This window comes from Tripterygium wilfordii, chromosome 21 (genome assembly GCF_013401445.1).
Source record: "Tripterygium wilfordii isolate XIE 37 chromosome 21, ASM1340144v1, whole genome shotgun sequence".
NCBI lineage: Eukaryota > Viridiplantae > Streptophyta > Magnoliopsida > Celastrales > Celastraceae > Tripterygium > Tripterygium wilfordii.
This window is the reverse complement of record NC_052252.1, coordinates 2979250-2998958: the sequence shown is the minus strand read 5'-3', so window position 1 is coordinate 2998958 and position 19709 is coordinate 2979250. Positions and strand designations below refer to the sequence as shown.

General features: G+C 36.9%; 4 protein-coding genes across 5 annotated transcripts; 3 read left to right on the top strand and 1 right to left on the bottom strand.

Annotated features, from left to right (window-relative positions):
* Nucleotides 1-101: 101 nt before the first annotated feature.
* LOC119988104 (zinc finger BED domain-containing protein RICESLEEPER 2-like) lies at nucleotides 102-3773 on the top strand. Of its 2 annotated transcripts, none has more exons than XM_038833024.1 (3): nucleotides 102-340; nucleotides 1405-3151; nucleotides 3243-3773. In XM_038833024.1, the coding sequence occupies exons 2-3, from the start codon at nucleotides 1501-1503 to the stop codon at nucleotides 3293-3295; spliced, it is 1704 nt and encodes a 567-aa protein (XP_038688952.1). In that variant the 5' UTR covers nucleotides 102-340; nucleotides 1405-1500; the 3' UTR covers nucleotides 3296-3773. The 2 variants fall into 2 exon arrangements, with proteins under 2 accessions (XP_038688952.1, XP_038688951.1); XM_038833023.1 differs by having other exon boundaries at nucleotides 1169-3151.
* A 2564-nt stretch (nucleotides 3774-6337) lies between these two features.
* Nucleotides 6338-7642, top strand: LOC119987703 (stemmadenine O-acetyltransferase-like). The gene has a single exon (XM_038832624.1). The coding sequence runs from the start codon at nucleotides 6338-6340 to the stop codon at nucleotides 7640-7642; it is 1305 nt and encodes a 434-aa protein (XP_038688552.1).
* Nucleotides 7643-8444: 802 nt separating this feature from the next.
* Nucleotides 8445-12341, bottom strand: LOC119988513 (protein FLX-like 1). Its single transcript, XM_038833573.1, has 4 exons — nucleotides 11560-12341; nucleotides 11295-11458; nucleotides 8876-8958; nucleotides 8445-8717 (listed from the first exon to the last, which is right to left on the bottom strand). The coding sequence occupies exons 1-4, from the start codon at nucleotides 12150-12152 to the stop codon at nucleotides 8625-8627; spliced, it is 933 nt and encodes a 310-aa protein (XP_038689501.1). The 5' UTR covers nucleotides 12153-12341; the 3' UTR covers nucleotides 8445-8624.
* A 1409-nt stretch (nucleotides 12342-13750) lies between these two features.
* LOC119988977 (DEAD-box ATP-dependent RNA helicase 7-like) lies at nucleotides 13751-19665 on the top strand. Its single transcript, XM_038834249.1, has 14 exons — nucleotides 13751-14402; nucleotides 15010-15144; nucleotides 15258-15398; nucleotides 15510-15621; nucleotides 16406-16476; nucleotides 16632-16786; nucleotides 16859-16970; nucleotides 17444-17545; nucleotides 17624-17684; nucleotides 17763-17931; nucleotides 18012-18108; nucleotides 18221-18315; nucleotides 18881-19014; nucleotides 19188-19665. Exons 1-14 carry the CDS (start codon nucleotides 13887-13889, stop codon nucleotides 19403-19405), a joined length of 2118 nt encoding a protein of 705 aa, XP_038690177.1. The 5' UTR covers nucleotides 13751-13886; the 3' UTR covers nucleotides 19406-19665.
* Nucleotides 19666-19709: the final 44 nt, after the last annotated feature.

The following is a 19709-nucleotide window of genomic DNA, read 5'->3' as shown; positions in this document are numbered from 1 at the left end:
TGAAGCAATATTTTTTTAATTATTATTTATATTAAATAAATATATATACCAAAATAAAAAAAGATAGAATTAATAATTTAATATAAAATCGGGAAGACCGTCTCTGTTCGTTTTCTTCTTATCGAACGAGAGAGGAGCTTCGAAAAGGAAGCTGAATGTCGATCACTAATTGCTGTAAATCAAGAATTAACAGAAAATTATCATCGTTTCGGTGTCATTTAGTCAAGCTAAGACTGAAAGAAAAAAAAATCAAGCAAGGAATGAATTTCAAAGTTTCTCTAATATCAGGAAGGTCGTTGTTGGACGATTTCTCGAGTTTGGGACTGATTTAGTACTTCAGGTAAGGATTTTATATCTTCTGTGATGTTTTTTGAGTTGTATGTAGTTCGAATTAAAGAATCCAAACTGAATGTGAAAAATTATATGAAGGTACATGACGGTTAGGGTTTAACAGCACCAAAGAGAATTATATAATTATTTCTATACTTAAATTTCCTTTATCAGGCTGAAATTTATGGTGATAGCACATTTATGATTTATGTATGTAAGCAATTGGGGATGTTGAAGGTTGTGTCTAGGGACAATGAAAATTGAGTTGGAGATGAAGAAACATGGATGGCTAGGGTTAAATGTGGGGAGAATTATCCTTTAACATCACCAAATTAGAATTTACATTGTTATTTCTAGATTGAAATAGTTGTGAGGAAGATAGGAGCTTTGTTGTAATTACTGCGTATTTTCAATATTTTCATGGTGCAAGTCTCGGAAATTGAGGTTGTGGGAACAAAGTCCTGGCCAAATAACTTGATCAATCAAATATATTGAATGGTAGCCAAATAACCTGGTAAATCAAATCCGTTGAATGGGGGCCAAATAACTCCTTTTTCCCCTCCCCCCTTTTAATATGCAGTGGAAGATTAAGATGTGGGTTAGACCCCACTTTTCGGAATGATTATAGTTTTAGCCCCAGGTTTGCAATGCTAAAGTTAGCTTGATGTGGCAATCAGAAAGATCTTCACATATTATGTGGGGGTAAGGTTTGGGTACATTTTGTCTGTCCCCTAGCTCACCCACTCCAGGAGACTTGTGCACATGAGTTGTTTTGGTTTTAGTAGCTTCCTTATTTCTTTCAATTGTGTGTGTGTGTTTTTTTTTTAAATTTATGCAGATACAGTTTCATATGCTATGGAAATATCGAATGATTCAGCCACAAAGAAAACAAAGAGATTGACTTCTGTTGTATGGAATCACTTTGAAAGGGTTAGAAAGGCTGACATCTGCTATGCTGTCTGTGTCCATTGTAACAAAAAACTCAGTGGATCAAGTAATAGTGGAACAACACATCTTAGGAATCATTTAATGCGATGTCAGAAAAGTTTTAACTTTGACGTGTCTCAACTACAGGCTGTAAAGAGAAAGAAAAAGGATAATACTGTTAGCCTTGCAAATATTAGCTTTGATGAAGGAGAAAGAAAAGATGAATATATCAAGCCTCTAAATATGAATTTTGATCATGATCAGAAAAAGGATGAAGTTATCAATCTGGGGTGTGGCAAGTTCGATCAGCAGAGGAGTCAGTTTGATCTTGTCCGCATGATTATTGTACATGATTACCCATTAGCCATGGTTAATCATGTAGGATTTAAGGTATTTGTAAAAAATCTGCAGCCATTGTTTGATGTAGTGTCAAATGTTTCAGTAGAGCTTTCCTGCATGGAAATTTATGAGAAAGAGAAGCAAAAAATGTACGAGTCTATTAGCAAATTGCATGGCAGAATTAACATTGCTGTTGAAATGTGGTCCTCAACAGAAAGTGTCCAGTACATGTGTTTGACAGCACATTATATTGATGAGGACTGGACATTACAGAGGAAGATCCTGAATTTTGTCACACTTGATTCTCCACATACTGAAGACATGCTTTTAGAAGTAATTATCAAGTGCCTGATGGAATGGCATATTGAATACAAATTGTTTGCCATGACATTTGATGATTGTTTAATTGATGATGATATTGTCATTAGGATCAAGGACCGGATTTCTGAGAGCAGGCCCCATTTAGGCAGCGGGCAATTATTTGATGTGCGCTCTGCTGCTCATGGTTTGAATTTGATTGTTCAAGATGCCATGGATGCACTTAGAGAGGTGAACGAAAAAATTCGAGTAATCATTAGATATGTCAAAAGTTCGCAGGTAAGGCAAGGAAAATTCAATGAGATTGTCCAACAGCTGCGAATTAACTGTCAGAGAAGCCTGATTCTTGATTGTCCAACTCGATGGAACACAACGTATCTGATGCTTGAAACGGCTTTGGAATATAAGGCTGTTTTTAGCCTATTGCAAGAGCATGAATCCTCCTACATGTCAGCTTTAACTGATTCTGAGTGGGAGTGGGCAAGTTCCATTACTAGTTATCTGAAATTGTTTGTTGAAATTACAAATGGTTTATTAGGCAACAAATTTACAACTGCGAATATATATTTTCCCGAGATTTGTCATGTCCACATCCAACTAATTGAGTGGTGCAAGAGCCCAGATGATTTTCTTTGTTCCCTGGCACTAAAGATGAAAGCTAAGTTTGACAAGTATTGGAGCAAGTGCATTTTGGCTTTGGTAGTGGCAGCTATTTTGGATCCCCGATTCAAGATGAGGTTGGTGGAGTACTACTATTCTTTAATTTATGGCAGTAGTTCTCTGGAGAAAATCAAGGAAGTTTCGGATGGTATTAAGGAACTTTTCGATGCATACTCAATCAGCTCGACATTGGTTGATCAAGGTTCTGCTTTGCCTGGCAGCAGCTTTCCTAGTACCGGTGTGGATCCTAGGGATAGACTAAAGGGTTTTGATAAATTCGTCCATGAGACTTCTCAAGGTCAGAGTGTAATATCGGATTTGGACAAGTATCTGGAGGAACCAGTCTTCCCTCGCAATTGTGATTTCAACCTCTTAAATTGGTGGAAAGTTCACGCGCCAAGGTACCCTATCTTATCCATGATGGCACGTGATATTTTGGGTACGCCCATGTCAACTCTTGCACCAGATTTGGCATTCAATACTGGTGGAAGAATGCTTGATTGTCGAAGTTTGTTAAGTCCAGATACTCAACAGGCTTTGGTATGCGCACGTGATTGGTTGCGGATTGAAACACAAGGTATAGTCATTGTCCTTCCATCCTACATTGATGTCTCTTCTGATCAATAATTTATCTTTAACCTTTATGTCTTTGACTTGTGCATTTTCAGAAGTCGATTCGTCCTCTGCTCTTAGTTCTCTATGCTACATCGTAGCAGATTAATTGGTTCATGGTATGTTCTCTCAATCCCCGTGTTGGCCATCTGTGTATTCATGCAAGGTTTGACAGATTTGTTATCTGCTATGTCAACAACTGGGTCCTTCTCTTCAATCTGGTGTCGGGTGGCGTTGGATGAATCTACATTTTACTTAAAGTTTATAAAGAGATCCCTCTTTTATTTATGAAAGAGCCATTTACTTTTCAGTTTACAGCAGAATGGCAAACCTGTTCCTAATGACTTCTACTTGCATAGTTGCTCTGTTATGTGCTCCTTTGGCTAGTGTGGACGAAACTATTTTTGCATTACTTCTGGATTTTCATGTTATAAAAGTCGAGGGGTTCTTAGCCAATTGACCCACTAGACTGTGCTTAGAAGAAAAATTTTCTGTTTGCTTTTTGTACAGAGGGCAAACATGTCTAGAGTTTCACTGAAATGTTGAACGCATAGTTTTCTTCTTTCGACATCCTTCTGAAGGATAAATGGTTGTCTTTGTTAGGATTTTGGTACAGTGGAACATGCATGCAGTGTACATAAAAACACTATCCTTGATGTGATAAAACTTTTCTCTTGCATATGATTATTCTTAGTTTGCACTACCGTGTTGTCACTATTAATTTTTTGTACCGTTTTTATTTTCATGGATGATCAGTAAGAAATTAGAAATATCAACTTCACACCACACATTCCATTTCTATTTATAAATTTTTTGTATATGTTCAATTTTTGATTCAATGTAAAATAGGAACTGTGAAAGTAAATTTGATTAAATTATAAATTTTTTTTTTCTTAAATGGTATAACAAGTTTATAAGATAGTTTGAAAAAATTTGGCAAGATGTATGTACGTATTTATGGAAGAATTCTGACATGTGCACCGACTTTACGCACTGGACAACAAAAGTGCGGGCCACATATTTGTTGTAAGACTCGTCGCATCTATGATTGAATAACAATTGCGTAAAGTTTTCGCCGCATCTATGATTGAATAACAAATGCGTAAAGTTAGTGCACATGTGAGAATTCTTCTATATTTATGTATGCATATATCTTATATGTTACATTAATCTAGATGGGATAAAAATTTAAATTGGAAAAGTTTGGTTGCATGTATCTGGAAAAAATGGAAAGAAAAGAATTAATTTGATTTCCTTTTTATATATTAATAATTCCAAAATGTAGAAGATTTGATTTCTCCAATTGGAAAAACACTGGCGAGTATATGTAATCAAATCAAATCCAATTCATAATTAGATTACCATTTACCTGTACGGCTGAGATTAAAAGTTCTAAATTATAATCAACGGTCAAAAATTCATCTTTCTACATATAAAATGGCTATGCTGTAGTCCAATCCTTCATAGCAAACCAAAGATGAACTCTGGTCAGTTAGTAATCTATCAAAAGAAACAAGAATAACAATCAAGTGGGTTTCAATTTCTTTTGGTAAATTACTGATCTGATTAGAATTCAACTCTTTGTGAGGTGAATAAGACTGAGCTCAATTATGTGTATAAATAATTTCAAAGATGAACTCTAGTCAGATGATAATCTTCCAAAAAAAATAGTTCACAAATAAGTTGAATTGATTTTTTTTTTGGAAGATTATTATTCTGGTAAGAATTCAATTTTATAGGAGTTTATTGGATCATATTATGTGTGATTCTTCTATCTTGTAACAAACATTTTATGCACAAGTTAGGGAGTGATTGTTTGTCAACAGGTGTGATGAGAGAAGGACTCGGAAAATCATAAAAGGTGAATTCTCTATCTTTTGTGATTCTTTTATCCCAAAGTTTATGCTCACTTTGGGGGTGATTGTTAGCCAACAAGTGTGACGTGAGTGAAATTTGAGCTGTAGCTGATCATGCTCTTATTCATTTATCACGGAACTTCCATGGTTTAAAGAGTTTTGTTACATGATTACCCTACGGAGATTCACTCTCTAGTAGAAAGAGAATTTATCCGGCAGTGTAACATCTATTTTATCAATGAAAATTAACTTTTCCTCAAAAAATAATGTTGTTGTATTATTTATCTCTTCAATCCTTGATAAATTTATCCTTTTTAATTTTTTTTAAGGATACAATTGGAGTCATTAATGAAATGTTTTATTTTCTTGAGTTTTGGTATCAAAATATTTTTGATCCAATTTAAGAAAAAAGTTCAGCACATATACTGATAACTTTTATCCCATTTTAAGAATCAAAATTCTCAAAAAGGAATGGCCTTTGCATTCCTATATTGATTTATTCGGACTTCGGACGTATAACCTAAATGTTAAAAAAGGTCAAAGACTTAGAGCATGTCCAATTGGTTACTCAAAATAAGTAAAATCTTGTTTTAGGTAACACTTTTTCATTTTTGTACCTTCCAACGGATTACCTAATTTTAGATTTCATTTTCGGGTAACTCAAATCTAGGGTATGACTCATGTTACCTATATCAATTTTAATTTTTTTTATGATTTCTCTCTCTTGCAACTCTCTCTCTCTTACTTTTTATTTCTCTCTCTCTCTTGCATCTTTCCCTCTCTCTTACTTTAAAATAATTAAATATTTGGTATGATATCAAAATGGGGTATATGGTTGGAAGAGTGTTAGAAAATTGATAACCTAAAATTATTTTTTACTTAAAGTAAGGGAAATTGTGTTACCAAAAATGAGTAATGGCTTGGACTTGCTATGTATTCATGAACCAAAAATTCAGGTATGAAAATTTGAGCCTAAAAGGCACTCGTGCCACCATAAACGATAAGGATTATATCCCACAAACATGAGTACTATTTCAAATTAAAGATGCTAAAAAATATTTAAGTTAAGGACTAATAATGGTAAAAAAAATCAAAGGTGCTAAAAAGCTTTTTTTTTCTCTAATTTTAGAGATGATTTTTCATTTTCATTAACAAAATTATTGGTGACTTATCCCCAAAAAATGGGCTTCATGTACACGTTTTAGAACACCTGTCCATCTTTATGACATTCAAGCTTAGCTTATATATTGTAACTCTTTCTTTCAGCTTTTGTGGCCTAAAGTATTGAAGCAAAAATGGCTACTACTACAATCAAGGTTGAGATTATTGAAAGAAAAACCATCAAACCATCCACTCCCACACCTCACAACTTTAGAACTTTCAAGTTTTCCCTTCTTGATCAATTCTATCCTTCATTCCATATCCCTTTGCTTCTCTTCTACCCTGCGAAAGGTGACACCAATCATCATCTGGATTCTAAACAAAGGTCTAATGTTCTTAAAGCATCTTTATCCAAAACCCTAAGTTTGTACTACCCTTTTGCTGGGCAGATCAAAGCCGACAATATTTCCATCGAATGTAATGACGAGGGAACTATGTTTGTTGAAGCACGAGCCAACTGCCTTTTGTCCGATGTTCTACAAAACCCTAGTCCCCAACAACTTCAAAAGTTCCTACCTATTGAGCTCGAATTCACAAAAGCAGAAATAGGTCATTTACTTTTTGTGCAAGTTAACTTCTTTGAATGCGGTGGTATGGCAATTGGTGTTTGCCTTTCGCACAAGCTCGCCGATGCAACCACCTTAATCACATTCATCAAGGCGTGGGCTTCCATAGCACTAGAATCCGACGAGGTAGTAGTTCATCCGGAACTTTTTGTTGGAGCGTCGGTTTTTCCTCCTGTAGACTACGCTTTGCCTATTGTTGAATCTCCTTTTATCCAAGATAAGTCGTGCGTATGTAGAAGATTAGTTTTTAGCGCAGAAAATATTGCCGCAATTAGGGCGAAAACTGCTAGTGAAAGCGTGCAACAACCTACGCGTGTAGAAGCTATAACAGCTCTACTTTGGAAGTGTGCAACAAACTCGTCAAGCTCAATCCAAGGGACGTCCTCAAGATCATCTTTTTGCTTTCATGCCGTAAACTTAAGAAAGAGGTTATCGCCGCCCTTGTCAGAATACTCGGTTGGGAATATTCTAGGTGGAATCACAGCAGAAACAGAAAACACGGATATTGAATTGCCAAGTTTGGTTATTAAGCTGAGAAAAGAATTCAAAGAACTCAGAGTTACTACCGAGGTTGTAAAATTATTAGGGGACATAAGCAAAATGATGGAAAGCTTGGGAAAAATGGGTGATGGAGACTTCTATATTTTTAGTAGTTGGTGTAGAATGCCAGTGTATGAAGCTGATTTTGGGTGGGGGAAGCCAATATGGGTCACTCTTGTCAATTTGAAGGTCCCAAATGTTGTTGTGCTGGTGGATACAAAGGAGGGTGATGGAATTGAGGCCTGGGTTTACTTGGTTGAAGAAGAGATGTCCTTATTTGAATGTAATCAAGAGCTGCTTTCATTCGCTTCTGTGAACCCTAGTGTGATCTAACTTTTTTTAGTCTTGATCTCTCATTCTATACCATATTTTGCAATTTGCTTGAATAAGTCTCTGGAGTATCCTACCTATCAATAAAGAAGTAAACAACACCCGAGCAAAAAATTCCCACGGTGAACGATCGGGGACAAACAAGATATACGCAGATCAAATGACGTAATGTTGTTATGCATCACTGTAATGTTTTTATCTGCAACGATCTCTTCATAATGACGTAATGCTTGTTGAATATAGAACACTTATGGACAAACCTCCTTAAATGGCTTGAGTTGGTGCATGTTCTACATGTTTATCAACTTGCAGATCAAATCTCTTTCTTGATTTCCGTCTTAAAAAAAGGAAAGGAAAAAAAAAAAAAATTCCCATACAATTTGGGTGATTTTTATACATGTAAACGACTGTGTTATGTATATGGGTAAAATGATGGTGTTAGACTGGATTTGGGATAAAGACTTTGCCGACGATGACAATGTATGTCCACTGCTGGTGGAAAAATATGAGTACGTTTATTCGGTCTTCCATTTTGATGTTCTTACTCATGCCCAAAGAGAGAATGAGGATGACTACCCATCTCCCTGTTCCCGATCATGAGACTACCTGTTGATCGGCCGGTGGCGGTTGCTCCGACCAAAGCTATGCAACAACGAGATCTCCCTGGATCCTTGCCGGATGTGCATTATTCAGATTCCGGGATGAAAGAGATCATTTTCTATCAAACTAACAAATATTTGGTGAAAATAACTGATGTATGTATTTCAGTATTTGCATTTGATAGAACAGAATGGAAAAAAAAAAATTAAAAAAATTGCACCTCAAGCTAATATTAATTGTTCAACACTTTTCAGTACAATGTGAAGAACCAAATAGTTAAGGAATTCTCCGAAAATGTCTATGATGTTTTATAACATTTAGGATACCCAAACAAGTCGCAGCCAAAGGCGTTCCAGAATTATCATGCATTTAGTTGGAGAAAAATCTATCTATTTCCTCGAGGACGCTGCATATCATACGCTCCCCAGGGGCCAGGACCAGCTCCATACCGTGGGAAACTTTGTGCATTATTTTGTACCTGAAATTTGCGAGGAAAGGATAACATGACCGATTGCTTCCTAAAATGTAATAATGTCTTCCATGTATATCCTCATATGCGGATCATGTACATTCACACAAACATTCTGAATGTGCATATAAGCACACACTGAAAGTACGCAAAATAGTAATACTCACAGAGTTCAATCCATAACCAGCAGGATAAGGATTTCGGGCATACGAAACTTCATGATTGCCATAATCTGCACCATATCCTGCATCTGCAAAGAAATTAACAATGAAACTTAAGAGCCACTGACACTCAGACAGTGTAAATAAGGCTCCACAACGAAAAAGATAACTCAAGAATACGATATCAGCCTCTGATGAAGCATTGCTGCTACAAAAACAGTTGAGTCAGATAGATTAAGCAATTTTTATTATTGAACATCTATCATGCCAGTTAGAATTTACTAAAATCCAGTTTATAGACGAAGCAAATGTACATGAGGCAATGGAAAGGTAATTTAGCCAGGTTAACTTGTCAATTCAAATGTCATAATTCTCTACTTACTCCCAACACACTACAAAAAAAAAAAATATTAAGGGATAACACCACAAATAGCCTCCAACTTTATCCTATCTGCAATTGAGTCACAGCATTTCTTTCGGTGCAATCAACCCTTGAACACATTGATCTGTATCAAAATTTTTAAATGACGTAAAACATGGTTTTTTTAATCCTTATTACCATCACTGATTTGGTGCATTTATTAAAAAATAACTAACATTGCACCAACCTTCCACATGGCACAACTGAAATAAAGTTCTGGCAGAATAAAAGCTAAACAATGTAACAAACACCACCCTCAACCTAAAGAGTAAAGACCTTTTCCCCCCTAATCAATCATGTCAACAAGCACTAGAACAAGGTCACATGACTCTCAACTCTCAAGAGTCAAGACAGACCCTCAGTCTATGATCCCACCACCACATTCTCGCCATGCCAGCGAAATTATCCTCTGTTTCAAGCTTGATAGAAGATGGATATGGCGCCGGACTAGCCGCCAAGTTGTTGGGGTTTGTGACCAGGTAGAGATATGAGCTCAACCTAATGGTGCAAAGATTGCTTGAAGGAGGTTAGGTCCTTGGTTGATCAAGAGGAGGAGGGAGGTAAGATCATTGCATTTACTGTTCAGGTGAGATGCTGCCACCATAATGGGATCCAATTCCTCTCTTCATTTTGTCCCTCTCTCTCTCACTTCCTCTTATTTGTCTCTTCATTTCACTTCATTAGTCTTTTATTTTCACTCCCTAAACACAGATCTTACCTCTTGACTTTCCTTGACCAGGATTTTCCTCCAAATTCAACCCAATTCCAATTTCCATTGGAGTCCCTAAACCCACTAAAATCCTATCTTTTTCTATCATTCATTGAAGTCAGACTCGATACAGCAGAAGCAACCCTTAAATGCCTCATCTGTAAAGCAGCTGCTTTTAGCTCCGAAGGACCATCACATTTTCAGTTCAAATTTGCATCTCCTCCCCAAACAAGAAGCAGTGAGAATCAGGGTGAAATTCACTGTGAAAATACTATTCTCAAGCAGGCTGGCACATATTCCTAATTTCTTGGCCAACTGGCTACCACAGTATTCTATCAATTTCACCGAAAGATGCCTTTAATATAATATTATAATCCCATTCACAAACAGCAAGACGCCTATTGCCTCACTGTGGATGGGCATTGGGCAAGTAATTCAGGAAAAAGAGCTTAACATTATATGGAAAGGTGCTCGCTTATAGATGAACTCAAGGCTTGCCACTTCATACCAGCGATGCCCTTTTTTCCAGCCACCTAGCTTCTTTAAACAACCTTTCTACTACTGGATTCCATATAAATATATCCTTCAATTTACCTCCAAGAGGAGCTCGCAGGTATTGACTAGGGCCACTAGGCAAAGTATCAATTCGACGACCAAGGGCATCCGCCAAATCATTGACGGCAAGCAAGACCAAAAGGATGATTGAGCTTTCCTAAGAATCTAAGATTAACTTTTAATCCTGACCCAGCTTCAAAACCCAACAAGAGGGCACCGAGATTAAGAATTTGATCCATACTTTCCATGACTCATGAACAAAGTATCATCTGCATAAAGCAAGCTCGAAATAGTTACTTGTTATCTTCCCACTCCAATTCTGGCACAATGAATAAACCCAAGTTCTACTGCCCTATCAATCATCCAGCTTAGGAAGTCCCTTCCAAAATGAACAGGAAAGGAGGCATAGAGCATCCCTGTCTAACCCCCTTAGTAGATCCAAAGAACTCCAAAGAAGCACCATTTACGACGACAGAAAAGAAAGCTGTTGTGACATGTCTTCTGATCCAACTAATCCACCCGTGTTTCTGTTCCTTTTTCTTTTTCTGTTTGGCACACTATTAAAAATTGGAAACTTTTAAACATTTTACAGCCTTTTTTATACGACTTTTTGCCTCCACTTAATACTTATAAGCATCATTGCAACAACATAAAGATAAAGGGTCATCTAAAAACGTTAAGTTTGACTTTAAAACAATTAACAAGTAGACATAACACAAAGAAGTGCATAACAATCGTACCAGGACGAACAACAGCCGCAGCAGCTGGCGCTCTCTTCCCAGAATTTGAAATCTCAGCCTGAAGCTTCTCTAATTCCCGAGCCATTGATAACAGTTTCTTCTCCATTACCTGACCATGTTGATAATTCTCCGCATATCCTTTCTTCTCGTACTCAATAGCAGCTCTACATACCAGAAAAACTATATAAATCAGAAAATAATAAAGGTGTAGGAATGCAGTCATAGACTCTGCTCCCCCAACAACAAATTTTAGGTAAACTTATACCTTGCACGCTGCAGTTCCAGTTTCATATTCTCAATCTCCGACTTCAAAGCTGGCACCTGCTGCAAATCTGCTGTAATTCTGGTCAAGTCTTGGGTCATCATTTGCACCCTACCAGTGAGTTCCTGCCTTCCTTCAGTAAGTTCCTTAATATCAGCATTAACGTGAGAAAGCTCACTTCGCATAGACTCGACCCCTCCAACATCCATCTCCAACCGAACAGATTTATCATACAACTCCCTCATCTGGGCATCCGTTTCCGCCCGCAAAGAGTCAGCAAAGTGTGACATCTGCTGCAACGTGTGATGGGTGATCTCCAATTCCTGCTTCAGTGCTACATGGGTTGTGGCCAGACGCTGATTATCTTCCAACAAATTGTGAATATCTTGATTTTGCAATGCGAGGTGCTCCTCAATCATCGCAGAGTGAGGCGGAAACACCCTATTGCCGCCCATTCCGAACTGGGTTTCACGCAGTTCCTCAAGAAGTGCAGGATGAGGCGGAATTCTGTCATAAGGAATTTCATCCACGGCAGGTAAACCAGTGTGACGGCCACCTTTCATCGGAAGAGGCGGTCCACGGTTTCTTCGAGACATTGTGAGTCTCTACGATGCAGAAATCCAAAAACTGGATTGCAATCGTAGATTCAAACTGAGCAACCCGATTAACACAAAATTAACGAAGAAGATGAACCAGACAAAAATGCCCTAAAGCACTAGAAATCAGGGCTTGGCTACGGTCCCGCCTTTGTGCCTGCCGCTTATCTACGAACCAACATCTCGTACCACCGCTCCTCTTGACTAAAAAAAATCGTAAATTAAAGATTTTTTTTTTTGAAAAATAAATTAAAGAATAATTAGCCAATAATTACTTTTTTATATTAATGAATATTCACCTTTTGTCATATGTTACTAATTTTAGCAACAAATAACTTATTTAGCAAAAAAATTAAATTAGTTTTAAGTGCGATAATTTTTCCTAGGTAAAGTTCTTTTTTTAAACGGAGATTTGGGGAGGCTAAGATTGGAACTCACGATCTAATAAGTGGGTTATCCTTTATATACAATGTGATTATCGTTCAACCGACAACTCATATGCGGTAAAGTCTTGTTGTTGCAAGCAAGGGGTGTTGGAATTCTATTGGAGTTCTAACACATGAAATTCAAAGGGAAGTATACATATTATCATTAGAGTATTCTTTGTACCAAAAATGAATTTCTAATCATATTATGACATGTGGCATTTGTGGGCGAAGTCAAACATTCACTTTCATTGAATGAAATTATGAGTTTACTATTTTTTAAAAAAAATTTGAAAAAAAAACACTTGAATTTGAATATTCAAATTAAAAAGTGTAAAAAGAAAAAAAAAATAACCATAAGAAATATGTATGTTATTTTTAATATAGGTATATAATTAAAAATAATTGATGATTGCAAATGAGCCATTGGTTGAATGGTAATGACTTTGCATGTCCCTGACTGAGGTCATGGGTTCTAGTCTCACCTCCTCCGAATATTTATAAGGAGGTGTGTGGGGAGGTGTGTGGGCTTAGTCTGCCCCTGATCTAGTGGTGTGTCGTATGTTGTATTTGTACTAAAAAAAATAAAAATTAATTGATGATTTCCTATCCTCTCAAGTAGAATAACTCCTTCGAGGGAAATCCAATTTTGAAGAATTACTCCTTTGAGAGAAATTCGACTTTTCTTCAAATTATAGATTCTAAAGATTTCAATAACCAAATATATAAATCATTGGCAAAAAAAACTCTATAAAGTTAGATCATGCGAACCAATCTATACCTTAGGAACTTAAACGGCAATCTCTTGCTTGATTTTGTAAATTCAAAAACCATGCTATTTTTTGAAAAATCATTTTTCTACTAGTGTATCTAATTCAAATACATATACGATATCTATATTTTTTTATGCAAATTATGGCTAAAATAGATTAATTTTAGCAAATGGTATAACAAATAAACATTATAGATTGTTCTTTAATAAAAATATATTATAGATACTTATTTTAAATTGTATCGTATTTTTTTAAAACTATATTAATCATATAAAAAATAAAATAATAATATGACCGTAACTGATACTCCATTCATTTAAGAATATTCGTTAACGCCGTTACCATCGTCAAACGCGAAAGGGTTTTGGCGTCCGACGGTCCAAAATATCCTCACCGACTAACCATAAAAACCAAAACCCTAACTTCGCTTCCTCCTCTTTCGCTCCTGCTTCAGCGGAAAAAAACTGCCACAACAATCGTCTGTAGCAGGAGCAGCTCTCTCTGCCTCTTTCAATCACATATTATCAATCGCTTCTATGCCTTCGTTGGTTATAGAGAAGACACAGGAGAATAAGATGAAGAAAAAAGTAGTCTTGGACACCCCAGAAATTGACTCTGTAACTCCGAAGAAGAAGAGCAAGAAGGAGTCAAAGCTCATGGACATCAAAGGAGGAGGAGGAGGAGAAGAGGAGGATGATAGCTCGAAGAAGAAGAAGAGTAAGGAGAACAAGAAGCGAAAAGCTTTGGAGATCGAGCAAGAGAATGGGTTTGAAGAAGGGAAGAGCGAGACAAGCTCGGAACTTGGTGAGCCTGTGAATTTAAAGGCTGATTCTAAGTTGAAGAAGAAGAAAGCGAAACTGGAGGCGGAAGAGGTGGAGGAAGAGGGAGTAAAGAGCGAGAATCCTAATGCGGTGTCGAAGTTTCGTATCTCAGAGCCGTTGAGGGAGAAGCTGAAGGGGAAGGGGATTGAGTCATTGTTTCCGATTCAAGCCATGACTTTTGATATGGTTTTAGATGGGTCGGATTTGGTGGGACGGGCGCGTACTGGTCAGGTATAATTTTTTTTTTTTCCCTTTGTACGTCTGTGTGAACATGATAGTTGTCTGTAAATTGTTGAGTTTGAAAGCTGAAGCTATCAGGAGTGCTCTCAACTGATTAAGGTTACAACTTATTTTGATTGGATTTTATATGTTTTTTTTTAACACAAGAAGGATTGCAATATATATTATACTATTATAGTATGATTTAAAATGAATGTTTCTTTATGAGATGAAAGGTTTCTAACCATTTCAAATGTTAGTTTGGGCCTCGGGGTTTTGTAGATATAGATATTAGGGAATAATACAGCCACAACTGACTAAGTATTGGTTCTGCCAAATGACTGGGAAAAGCAAGAATTGGTATTGGATGCTATGGTGTTGATGCTTAGTTGCTTACCAATTTACAGATATTTACATAGCTAAAATGGTATAGTCTGTGTGAAACCACCTCTTCTGAAAATTGTGGATGTTATTCATTCTGAGATTGAGTGGTGCACGCACCCAAATGCCTTTTGAATTTTGTCGATTCACAATGTTATTCATGTAATAGATGTTGCTAAAATAATTGTTTGTTGACAATTTCTACATCTGTGGCTCTGTCTTGTTTCCAATTCTGCAGGGTAAGACCCTTGCTTTTGTGTTGCCTATCCTGGAGTCTTTAGTAAACGGGTCAGCCAAATCATCAAGGAAAACCGGATATGGCAAGGCTCCAAGTGTTCTGGTGCTTTTACCAACCAGGGAACTGGCGACCCAGGTATTACAAAAGGGCCCAGTTCATAAAAAAATTACATGAGGGCCCAGTTCTAGTGTTACTTTCTTTGTTTACATTGAATGGAATGTGAACTTTTGCTTTTGTTTTTCGTTAAGGTGCATGCTGACTTTGAACTTTATGGTGGGGCAATGGGTTTGATGTCATGCTGTTTATATGGAGGAGCTTCATATCACTCTCAGGAATCTAAACTAAAGAGAGGGATAGATGTTGTTGTTGGAACACCTGGTCGAGTAAAGGTATCATCTCATGCATTTCATCTGATTTGATCCTTGCCTAGTTTTGTGGATGTGGTTGTGAAATGTTTCCTTTTTGATTTGTTATAGTTAAACCTTTTCAAATTTGTGCAGGATCACATCGAGAGGGGCAATCTTGATTTGAGCACATTAAAGTTCAGGGTTCTTGATGAGGCTGATGAGATGCTGCGAATGGGTTTTGTTGAAGATGTTGAACTTATTCTTGGTTTGTAATTCTGCTGCTTAAGTAGAATGCCTTCAATGATTTACTGTCTATATATGTGAAATGTAATTCAACTCGCTTGTTTTTTCTGTTTTGACTGCTGTACAATGGAAGCAGTCTTTTGTGTCTTTTTAGGTTTATGGCTTCTAATTTGCTTATAATTTGTTTAATGTTGAGTTGAACTCCATCAAACCGCTGTATAATAAATAATAACTTCGATTTATAACATCATCTTTCTGCTCTAGCATCTGTCCACCTTTACTGTGAAGCTAAAGAGTAAAGAGATGGTTGCTATGTTTATTAATGATTTAAAGGTACTGGATCTCAACCTGTTTACCCTTGTTAGATACTTAGATTATGGTTCCTAGGTATTCGTTGTGCAAAGGTCTACTATGCACCAAACAACACATTTTGTGATCATCCATGTACTCTTTCAATAAGCTGAAGCTCATTTGTCATTGGAAGAAGCAATTTGTTCATGGCCTTTTTTTTTATTTTAATATCTTGGGGCTTTTAACAGTGCTTCTGAACTCGGTATTAATTTCTTCTTTCCGCTGCTTGTAATTTTTGTGTTCATTTGAACAATGTTGTGATTCTCGTTCCATAGATCCTTAGAAGATGCTTTTTTGTCGGTACTGTCATTAGCAGAGCTATGTAAGTTTTGAATCTCCCATTTGTCGTACTGAAGTTGCAGATTATGTTACTTTTGTGTTCTATGAACTGTTGTGCTGTCTAACTTATGGCAAGATTTAAGTGGGGGATTGACTATTATGTGCATCTTTTGTAGGAAAAGTAGAGGATGTAAGCAAAGTTCAGACACTTCTCTTCAGTGCCACCTTACCAAGCTGGGTAAAAGATGTATGTTTTTCCACCATGATTTTGGTTCATATTTTTCTATCAGAATTGGATTTTTGGATTGCTGCTTCGCTAAAGAACATAACCGTGAATCTCTAATCAATTTATTATCCCTTCTCCCTTTATCATATAAGCTTAGTCTGTCTTTCCGATTTCAGATATCTTCTAGGTTTCTTAAATCAACAAAGAAAACAATAGATCTTGTTGGTAATGAAAAATTGAAGGCCAGTGCCAGTGTCAGGCATATTGTTCTTCCCTGTACCACTTCAGCAATATCTCAGCTTATTCCTGATATCATTCGTTGTTATAGCAGGTTCGTTGTGCACTGCTCTGCGAGATTTTGTTAACCGTTGATTCTCCTCTTATGAAGATGTTTTTGTTACAGTGGAGGCCGTACAATTATTTTTACTGAGAGAAAGGAGTCTGCTGATCAGCTTGCTGGGTTGTTACCTGGAGCACGACCTTTGCATGGGGATATCCAGCAATCTACAAGAGAGGTAAATTTTTTCTCAACATTATTATTGTTTTATCAAGATTTTTTTGCATGAGCAAACAAATAATTCACTCCTCCCAACCCCCCAAGAAAGAAAAAAAGAGAGTGTGTGGTAATGCGATTTCCTTTCTAAAAGTTGGATATTCTTGGATGCTTTTTTGGTCATAGATATAAGTTTAAACTACAGATGCCTCATATATGGTTTTCAGAAGTGCTAACATGGCTGTTATGTCTTGACCTGCATCTAGTAGTAGTCTAGGAATTTAGTGGAAGCATGCTAGCCAGCTAAATTCCTACTTACTAGCAAGAATGCTGGAAACACAATGATATGTTTGACAGCAAATGTTTCATATTCTCGTGAAAACCCGTGTCATTAGGAAAGTTGGATTTTTATTTCATATTGAAAATGAGATTTGCTATTTCATCATTAAAGCTTTTCATCTTCTTTTTTCCTGATTTGGGATCTGTTACCTGCAGGTCACACTTTCTGGATTCAGATCAGGAAAGTTCATGACATTAGTGGCCACAAATGTTGCTGCTCGTGGACTGGATATCAATGATGTGCAGCTAATTATCCAGGTTTCCTTGCGTTCCTTGTGTTTATGCTGGAATTTTTTCGTCCTGTTTTTCTGAAGCATTAATTTACTACTGTGCTAGTGTGAGCCGCCTCTAGATGTAGAAGCTTATATACATCGATCTGGACGTACAGGAAGAGCAGGTAAGAACAGAGACCCATTAATTTTTCTAAATCCCTGGGAATGGTGACTTGATGAAGAATTCTTGTATTCCTTTTCAGGAAATACTGGAGTTGCTGTTATGCTCTATGACTCTAGAAGGCATAATATTTCTAAGATAGAAAGAGAATCTGGTGTGAAGTTTGAGCATGTTTCAGCTCCCCAGCCTGCTGATATTGCTAAAGCGGTTGGTGAAGCAGCAGCGGAATCAATAACTCAGATTTCTGACAGGTATGGTGCATACTAATATTGTTGTTTCATTAATACTCTGGTGCTTTGGGATTCTAACATTTTTTTGTATCCAACTGTAGTGTGGTTCCTGCATTCAAGTCTGCCGCAGAGGATTTAATGAATAACTCCGGTTTGTCAGCTGTTGAATTACTTGCAAAAGCACTTGCAAAGGCTGCTGTGAGTTCTGCTGTTCCCTTATTGTCGTTTAGCGATTGTGTTTTCTGTTATTGTCGCTAAGACTCATTACTTTTTTCATGCTAAAGTTTGATGGTTTATTGCATGCACGCAGGGTTATACTGACATAAAGAGTAGATCACTTTTAACTTCTATGGAGAACCATGTTTCGCTACTACTTGAAGCTGGAAAACCAATCTACACACCATCGTGAGCACTTGTTACTTGCCACTTCTATACTGTGATTATTGATGACAAGAATCCGTAAACAATTAAAATTTGAAAGTTGAGGGAAAAAATTCCTATTTGTGATCTGGATCTTCTTTTGGTAAGAATGCGAGTAAAGTCGACTTTGTCTTCCCCAAAGACCAAAATGGACACCAAGTTGTTTTCCATCTGAACTCTGTACTATAGCTGTTATGCCTTATTTGTTGTTGAATCTGTCACTGAAAGATTAAATTGAGAAGCAATACTTTGTTGAAGTAGGTTACTTTTTGCTAGCAGAGTTGTCATGCATGGAATCCACAGAGAACAATATCTATACCTAAATTTTGTTTTTGTTGTGTTCTTTATATAACTTATTATGTATGAAGGGGGTGAATTACCATAGAGGTAGAGTTGGTCTTCATACACTCTATTGCACTAAGTGGGAAGTGGATTGTTAGGTGTATTTGGCTCTTTAAACTGCCCAGTGGTCTACTAATCTCCTCTCTGATTAAGCAATCTGAATTTTTCACTCATGTTTGATCCCCTCACTTTTGGTTGAACATCTCAGTTTTGCTTATGGTGTGCTGAGGAGATTCTTGCCCGAGGAGAAGGTCGAGTCTATCAAGGGTCTAACTTTAACAGCTGATGGAAATGGTGCAGTATTTGATGTGGCTACGGAAGACTTGGATACTTTTCTTACTGGTAATTGGAGGCTTTATCCCTTGAAATATTGGTGTCAACTAGCTTGTTTCTTCTTACTTAATTTCCTTTCTTCTGCTAAAGGCAGCAATTACTACGTCGTAAAGTCTGCTTTGTCATGTTTCATTAGACTCCTTTTGGTTTGCTTGTTAAACTTTACATCTTTTGTTTTTCAGGTCAAGGAAATGCAGCAAATGTGAGCTTGGAGGTGTTGAAGGCATTGCCTCGTCTACAAGAAAGAGAGCAGCAGTCAAGGGGAAGATTTGGTGGTGGGGGTCGGGGTGGCTTTGGTGGCAGAGGTGGCAGGGGAGGTGGTTTTGGTGATCGAAGAAATAATAGGTTTTCAAACAACTCTCGTGGAAGAGGAGGTTACAAAGGTGGCAACAAATGGTGAAATGCTTAATAGCATTTGGTTGTTGACTGACCCCCTTAGTAACAAGAACTTTTTGGACAATGAAGAAAATATTTAGTATGGAACAGCAGTGATACATACTTTGATTTTCACCCCCTTTGTTTTTTTTTCATCTTTGATTTATTTGTTGAGCCAAAGCTAAAACCATTCCGTTTGGGGATTTTTGCTCTCCCCACTTATTATAGCTTTTCTGCTACAGTTGATGTAATATTTTTTAATTTATTGCCAATGAATTTCTGCCAGCTGCTTTTTATTTTACATTTTATTCACAATAGCTTTTCTTTTC